An 8,443-nucleotide genomic window follows, 5' to 3' on the forward strand; every position below is an offset into this window, starting at 1 on the left:
CGAATGGCCCCTTCCCGCCCTGCAGCTCCTCCTCAATGGGACCCCAGTGGCTGCAGCAAGGCTGGGGGAAGGCTGCTGAGGGTCAGATGGCGAGACAGCAGATGCCCTTGGGGGATGGCCTGGAAGGCCCGGCTGCTGACTGCACCTCCTCTGCGCTCACTGTAGCAGGACTGCTGGCCGCACTCACCCACCGGGGAGAAGGCCGCCGAGCTTCCCCACCCCTCCCGCGTTGCTGCAGCCCGCTGGGCCCCGGAGCTTTACTCTCCTCAGACCCTTCCCCCCTGCTCCCCTCTAGGGAAGATGTGTCCCCATCATGGCCATGGGCTGCCTCGGCTGAGGGTGGCACTGATGGGCCGGCTTCCTCTTCCTCCTCCTCGAATTCAGAATCACTGACAGTGGCAGCTTGAGGGCCTGCCTCCTCACCTGGCGAATCAGCATCTGAAAGCAGGGAGGCACAAGAGCTGCTTTAGAGTGAGGACAGGGTGGCAGCGAGGGAGGCATGAGTGCTGCTATGCACTGCATTGGTTCGATAGTGGCAAAGGATGCTGGTGTGAGGCACAAGTGGAAAGAGAGAGGTCAAAAAGGTGATGACCTTACCATTGCTGTCCAGAACAGGGTCGGCATCTCCACTGGCGACGGGCCAATCAGCCGGCCTGCCATAATGCGCTCCACACGCTGCTCCAGGTCGCTGAGCTCTTTGAGGTCAGGACGGCCTCCCCCGGTCCGTAGCTGCTGCCTGCGATTGTGGGCCAGCTTGCCCTGCAAGGGAAAGGACGGCCTCTAAGTACAGTGTCAAGCCCTGATCTTGCCTGCACTGCCTCCCATGGTGGAATAGCCCTGACAGTGTGTAAAGTGCTGAATGTGCAAGTGGTTTTCATGAGAGTCCCATAGCTCTTGGATGAGGGCTGGGCATTGGGGCTTTCAGGTCCCTTTGGCCAGAAACTGAGGTGCACATGCAGGGATGAACAGGATAGTGGAAAGGGTACTCACCCTGACAACCCGAGTGAGGTCGTTGAACTTTTTCCTGCATTGAAGTGCAGTCCTGGCAACCATGCTGTTGGTGGTCACCCTGTTTGCCACCTCCCTCCAGGCTTTTCGGTATTCGCTGGGAAGCGGCCTCCTCCCACTGTCAGGGAAGAGGACAGGTCACCTGCGCTCTACTGCGCCAACCAGTAGCCTCAGGGCACCCTTGCTGAAGCGCTCCGCTCACTCCCTAGCCTTCTGCATGGTCCTGGGCGTAGAAATGATGATCCAGCAATGGTCAGGCCTTGCTTCCGGGCTGCAGTGTGCAGGGCGTGTCAGCCAAACAAGTCCACCCTCCCCCTTTAAGAGCTGACCGGCACCAGCGTGTCTGCCTTCAATCAGCAACTCGCCGCACCTGCGCTGCGCCCGCCCTCAGTGTTAGCGCCTCGGCTCGCCGGCTTAGTTCCTTATGATAGTCGTGCATCGCCTGCTTTAGCGCAGCAGCAACCTCTTGGGGCGATGCAACTCAATTTCGCCGAAGGTGGCGCTAAGTTGCGCCGGGCGCTAAATTTAGTGAACGCCCGGCTGTAGCGCCCCAAACATGGCGATACTGAATTTCTAGGCCAATGTGTTTGATGGGCAAAACTGCTCTTGCAGCTTTCCCTTCTTTTGATCTGGTGAACTCCACTAGTGTAAAGAGCACCATCTTGTGGTACAACCAGCAGTCCCCAGTTAATGAAACTCAGCAATCTATTCAACCATTTATACATATGTGTGCATTTGTGAGAGCTCAAGGTAACTAAAATGACAAATATTTACAAGGTAAAGTATTTATTTTTAAACAACATTTTTCAAAACTAGCTCCTATCTTTAAAGGTTACTTTTTCTATAGTGTTTCTCTGGAGATCGCTGAGCAGAATTTCATAGAAGCAGATTTTATTTGTGCAGCAAAACAGTGCAGTTAAACATGTCAGATCTGTAATAATTTGTACAGTTACAATTATAAACTAATTAAAGCATTGTATTATTGGTTGTGTTTTGTTTATTGCTCTCTTGGTCTTTTGGCTCTCTCCACATCATCATTCCCCAGGCAAAGGGAGGGTTGGAGCTGGCCTGGTCCCAGGCCTCCACTTCCGATGTTCTTCAGCTGGTTCCAAGAAAGTGTACAGAGCAGATTGGGCTGACTTGCCATTAATTTCCCTTCCTTCTTAGTGGAGAACAGTAAGTGTTCACAGCAGCATGGCGATCAGGAACTTACTGCATTGGGAGCTGCTGGTCTGAATCTGAATCCTATTATTCAGTGGCATGTTGTGTCACTGCGATTAATTAATTATCTCTGTTAAATCAAGGTTCCATCTGTCAGTTCTCCCGATGTCCTGGCCAACATTGCTCCCTCAATTAATATTATTTAAAAACTAAACTAATCATTCTGGTGGAGAATGCATACTATGGGCTCAATTTTAATAGCCCTGAGGAGACGGGTTTGGAGGCGGGTCGGCAGCGAAAATCAGAAAAATGGCTTCAGACACCCAACCCGCCTCCATCCCACCCCCACCCGATTTTCCTGAGTGTCGGGTCAGCCGCTCCCAAACTGACCCAATGGGAACCAATGGGACAGGTAGTTAAAGCAGAGGGAGGTTAACTGCCTTGCTAACCCTATTTTTATAGTGGTTTCCCATTTTCGTGCTTCTGGCTCCTGTTTCCCGTCTTTTCAGAAACACGCCAGCTGCAAGGAGACGAGTTTCTCGAGGACATGATTTGTAGTCATTGGTGCAGCACTTTAAAAGCGTTCCTGTAACATGACTGACATTCAAATGCAACAACCTTGTTGTTGGAGGTTTGGGATAAGATTTTGCAAATCTACTGACCTTGTGACTGTTCAAGCTGACACCCATCTGCAGTGTTACTTGATTGGAATATTTCAGGCCACTTTGAGTGTGCGCTTGCAAGCTTCTTACCTCAACTGAAATCTATAGCAATGGGATGGGAACCATTTACATCCTCTCATCCTGGTCGTCAGATTCAGAGGGAGAGCAGCCGTGGCAGCACCACAACAGCAGCACCAGCATCAGAAGCGCCAACCTCCTCCTCACCCACTTGATGCTGCACTGGACACAGTGCATCAGCCCCTGACAAAATTGCTGGCCAGGAGGCCAGCGATGGCATCACCATGGCCAGATTTTCTTCACTTGATGCTGCAAACCCTGGCTGCCACATGATGCGCTAGGTTGACACCATCCCACACCAGCACCGTGACGCATCCTTTTAATGTCCAAGCCATTCCATGCACACTCATCACTATAGCGGGGGGTGGGGGAGGGTGGGGGGAGTTATGACTGAACAATCACTGGAACTCAGTAAGACACTTCTCAATGTGCACTCAGATCTGTCCAATAAGGGGCACTTTTGGAAAAAGATATTACACTGCATGACAACACATTACCAGAAACTTCACATGGACATTGGCTAAACCTCTCAAGTGCCGACCCTTGTGTGTTGTTAGTTGGTATGCTTGCAGTAGGGTGAGGGTGAGTGTGAGGGGTGGCTAGTGAGATGGAGAAGTGATAAAGTAGATAGAGAGGGTTGGGTGGAGGTTCAAGGTAAGTTGGTGTCCTGGGGAGGTCTCTTCCACCCTTGGAAGGGAAGAGAATCTCCCTGCATGGAGGGAGTCATTGGAGAGCCTAGGTGCAAGTGTTCACCTTTGTGCAGTGATTGTCAGTGTTTGTAGCACCTCAATGCTATCAAACACTGATGGATCAACTGTCAAAATAAAATTGTGCATGGTCCCTTTAAGGAAACCGGCAGATGACGCGTCATCAAATGACGTCATCAGACCTGCTTCCTGTTAATTGGACGGTAAACCCGCAGGGCTGGCTTAACACAGGGTGGGGATTGACAGGGTTAATTCTGAGAGGTTGTTTTCCCTTGGAGTGTCTAGAACTAGGGGGCATAGTCTCAGGATAAGGGGTCGGCCATTTAAGACTGAGAGGAGGAAGAATTTCTTCACTCAGAGGGTTGTGAATCTTTGGAATTCTCTGCCCCAGAGGGCAGTGAATGCTGAGTCTTTGAGTATATTCAAGGCTGCGATCGATAGATTTTTGGACTCTAGGGGAATCAAGGGATATGGAGATCGGGCGGGAAAGTGGAGTTGAGGTCGATGATCAGCCATGATCTTATTGAACGGCGGAGCAGGCTCGAGGGGCTGTATGGCCGACTCCTGCTCTTACTTCTTATGTTCTTATGTTCTAACAAGGCCAATCAAGGGAAAATTACGTCCGCAGAGTGGAGGCAGTTGGGGGCAGGACTGGATCCTGGAAACCAGCTGACCTGTCCCCATCCCGTCTCCAGAATTAAATTTGCAACCTATATCTCCCTTTACAACAGCCACTGTACTTAAAAAAAAATTGTGTAAAGTGTTTGAGACAATTCAAAATAATAAGCCCTGAAATTCCACATGGTCTCCTATTGTATCTTTGGAGGGAGATTGGTGGAAATCCATTTATGTCATTTCTCTGGTGTTTAAGCTAGTCTCATAATATAGTTACAATGGGAGACTGGTGGCAGCCCCATGAAATTTCAGGGCCCATTTATTTATACAGTGTTCCCTCTTTCAACTCCCACCCCCAACCTTCATGCTACTAAAAGCAAGAATCATGTTAAAAATAAAACACTTCTCATCAGTATTTCAATATTCAAACTATATGAAAATGAAATATAATTAGTTGCCCTAATATATGGAGCTCACCCACCTGATAACAGCAACTGAATGTCTGCTTCCACCACATGCTTATCAGCTAGGTTCTACAGAGACGATTACAGTTTGAGACAAACACTGGAAATAGCTGAGAGGAGTTGTGAGAGAGCTATCAACTAGAACATGATTTGTTTTGGGTAATGCCTCGGTAGCTCCTTCTTTTTGGGTTTAATGGGTAAATCACAGCATTTCATATATATCTATACACTTGTATATTAGTGAGATCAAGGGCTCGAAATTCGGCTGCTTTGCACCTGCCGTTAGCACCTCCATGGGCCGCTAACAGGGCGCAAATGGATTTTCACCTAGGCGCAGTGATATTAGCGCCCCGCGCTAAATTGGGCCGGGTTTTTGGGGAGGCGCTAAGAGTTAGCGCCCCGCTCCTGTAGATATCAACCCGCTCGGCCGCACCCGGCGATGATGACGTCATCGCCGTGCGCAGCACCCTGTTAGCGCCTTGGATGCAAAATTTGGCTGCACCCCCTCACTTACCGCCTAGCGCTAACGACAACAGCATCAGCTGTCGAGTTGCAGTTGGGAGTCGGCTATTTAAAGGCGCCATTTTGGGGAAACTTTTTTTGTCAGCCAAAACTCTGCTGAGACATTGACAGACAAGCTGCTGAACATGTCAAATTCCACATCGCTGAATTGAGTAGCCCTCTCCCGCTCCCTTGCAGCAGCCAGGCACAAAGCTGTCTCAGTAGCTGAGAGGTCGCACTCAAGCGCAGCAATGCTGATAATGAGCGGCTGCAGCTTCCCTTTAAGAGCTGGAATAAGCTCGAGTCAAGGCTTGAAGGCTGATTGCTGAACACAAGTCAACTGAAATTGGGTGGCGCTCTGGCAATAGCGCCCTGCAGCGCTCCACTAAGACCATTAGCACCTCATTTACCGCCCTGCTTCACTCCTGGGGCAAAAATGCCCAATTTTGCAACATTTTCCAATGGATTTCTCTGGGCGCTAACTTTTCAAAAAGTTAAAAGTTAGCGCTCCGACCGAATTTCGCGCCCCAAGAGTTCATATCTAGCTGTGCCCATAGTGTTAAATTCTTCATTTAACTTGGCACTCAATAGCCCTCCACATTTTTGTGCTATTTATAGAACAGCTGTAACATCACAGGGTGCTACGAAGGCAATAAACATATCTACTACACTTACTGCACCGATATCAGTCGATAAAAACATTACTGATAAATCGAGTTCACCCATATTTTTAAAGTACAGAGCAACTATTCCATCAAACTGAATGCTTAGATCTGTACAAAAAAGCCTTTCTATCTCATAACAACAAAGAAAACTTAAGGAGATTCATACATATCTCCTTCCCTGGAATACTGCCTACAAAAACAACAAATTGTGTTGTAAATTAAGTGTACCATTTTTCAAAGTTTTTATCACTATGAACCTATCGCCATTAAATTACAATAGATACATAATTTATACCAATATCTATTTGATGTGCTACTGTACTTACTAAATTTCATAATTTTTGTTAAACATATGCAATAATTCAGCATGAGCTATTTCATATAATATTAATTCTTCAGTAAGTGTTTCAGCTATGGTTTTGTCTTCACCACCATAATGCCATCATGACATAGCATAGCAGAAAGATCTTTTGAGTGCACACCATCTGGTAGTTTGTACTGTCTTGTAAAACTCCTCGAAATAAAACCATGTTCGTCCATTCTTCGCCCGTGCTGGGCCCTGATGAGAAGCCATCCTTCGAATACTTGAATGATGATATCTTCAGGGCGGAACTGTACTACATCCAACATGATTTCAAACAACATTTCAGCCTCAGTGGCCTCCACTGATTTTGCCGATTCTTGGACTGAAAGTTTGTCCCCTGTCCCAATTCTTTCTGCTGGACCTGGGAGGGCAAACAACAAGTGATCCAGTTTGCATTCTGTGAGATCTCGTCCTGCTAACTTGTGCTGGTAGCGAACAGGAGTGTCAGTCCAGTGTCTTACAATTCCTTCCTCCATTAACCTAAATATTACAAATACGAAAACTTTTAATTTGAAACAGTTCCTTTTTAAAAAAAAGTGTCCTGGGTCAGCCTTTAACTGGGCAGCTGCTGCTTACTTCTGTGCTCCAGCTTCTCATTTGAAGTAGTCAGTCTGACTTTTATAGAAAGATTATTTTGGGCACTATCTCGAGACAAAATATTTCTATGCTTGAGACTCAGTTTCCTTTTAATACTTTGGAAAGAATGCAGGCAATTCCAAACATTTGGCTCCTATAGTCACTGACTAAGTAACTAATCTACAAATAGGATTTGTCCTTCCTCAGCAAGTGAATGGCTCCTGCTGAGAACTGCTTGTAGAAGAAACTGCCCACTGGCTCTACTACTCACCGTTACAGCATTTATTTATCTAACTGTATATATCAAAGTCTTGTGTCCATCGTGCCTCTGTCACAACTTCAAAGTGTCAAAAGCATTCTTTTTAAAGACATAAAGTGAGTCATTTCCCATTAGTTTCTCTGATCTTGTTAACTTGGCCTCTCCACAGGAGCATTTACAAAAAAACAGCCAACTTACAGAGTGGCTTGTAGGGTCGAGGGGTGCTCGCAGGGGGTCGGAGTCAGATCGAGGGCAGAGATGGGGGTGTTGGGGTGCAATGTTCCCCCAATTTTGTTTTCCGGGTGCGCAGTCCCTTGAACGGGCGATTGAAAGCTTCGCACATGTGCAAAATTTCAAATGTGAAAAGCCGGTCCCAGGCTGCACAGGACCGGCAGACAGCTGTGCGGCCACACGGCCATGCAACTTAAAGGAACACTGTCGGGGTGGGGCGGTGATCGTGGGGGGGGGGGGGGGAATTGGTGATCGCAGGGGGAGGGGGGATCCGATCGGAGGGGGGTGGGTGTCTGATCGTGGGGAGGGAAACGGGTAAGCTTTGAGGGCCGGGGGGAAACACTCTTGCTCCTCCTGACCCACAAGCAGTGCTGGCAAGGCACTTAGTTATTCCACGCTGTAGTCCTCACCTTCCTCGAGCTACCAGGTATCCCGAGGCCCGGGAAACCTGGCCAGCCAGGAGTAAACCTAATATAGAGTTAAAATCTGAGGCACAAAGCCTCATTAAAATATTTAAGTGAGCAGCCCACCTCCTGGGAGCGGGTTGGCTGTCTGCCCCCCATCCCGCATCCTTTTAAACTGGAAGTTTCGAGGTGAGTTGGGTTCGGGTTTGAGATTTTTACAATTTTTACATCTCACCCTGTAACATTTGCATATTGAATTATCATTGACCCGCAGGCATCTGTAAGGAATACGTATTATATTCACATGTGATCACATGCTGAGTTGTCATTGGCCTGCAGGCATCTGTAAGGACTGCTATTGTTTTGAAGACCCAGGGGTCCTAACTCCATCTGGTCCCCACTGTGTTGTATGATTGAGATCACAGACCTGATGCTTCATAAAAGAGTTTAAACTGTAATACTCTGTTGTCCTGCAATTTATTATTTTTGTACAAAGTGTGCAAAACAAGACAACCGAACCAAAACCCAGCCTTTTTAGGGGTTAAAATTCTGCCCTATATTCAGACTTGGGCTGACAACTGGCAAGTAATATTCGCACCACACAAGTGCCAGGCAATGACCATCTCCAACAAGCGAGACTCTAACCATCTCCCCTTGACATCCAATGGCATTACTATTATGTCCATGTATAATTGAGACACTTACTGCAGGAGTTGGTTATAACAGGTCTTTACTGAATGGAGGCAAC

The 8,443-nt window shown here is 47.8% G+C and overlaps 1 protein-coding gene across 1 annotated transcript; it reads right to left on the reverse strand.

Annotated features, from left to right (window-relative positions):
• Positions 1 to 1,777: 1,777 nt before the first annotated feature.
• Positions 1,778 to 6,849, reverse strand: hspb3 (heat shock protein, alpha-crystallin-related, b3). Its single transcript, XM_085972422.1, has one exon. It carries the CDS (start codon positions 6,699 to 6,701, stop codon positions 6,273 to 6,275), a length of 429 nt encoding a protein of 142 aa, XP_085828548.1. The 5' UTR covers positions 6,702 to 6,849; the 3' UTR covers positions 1,778 to 6,272.
• Positions 6,850 to 8,443: the final 1,594 nt, after the last annotated feature.

The sequence above is a fragment of the Somniosus microcephalus genome, chromosome 2, assembly GCF_052327205.1.
Source record: "Somniosus microcephalus isolate GS21.2 chromosome 2, FLI_Smic_1.0, whole genome shotgun sequence".
Lineage (NCBI taxonomy): Eukaryota > Metazoa > Chordata > Chondrichthyes > Squaliformes > Somniosidae > Somniosus > Somniosus microcephalus.

Bases quoted from the DNA above. Each gene is read 5' to 3' on its own strand.
- hspb3 (XM_085972422.1), bottom strand. From the start codon at position 6,701: ATGGAGGAAGGAATTGTAAGACACTGGACTGACACTCCTGTTCGCTAC.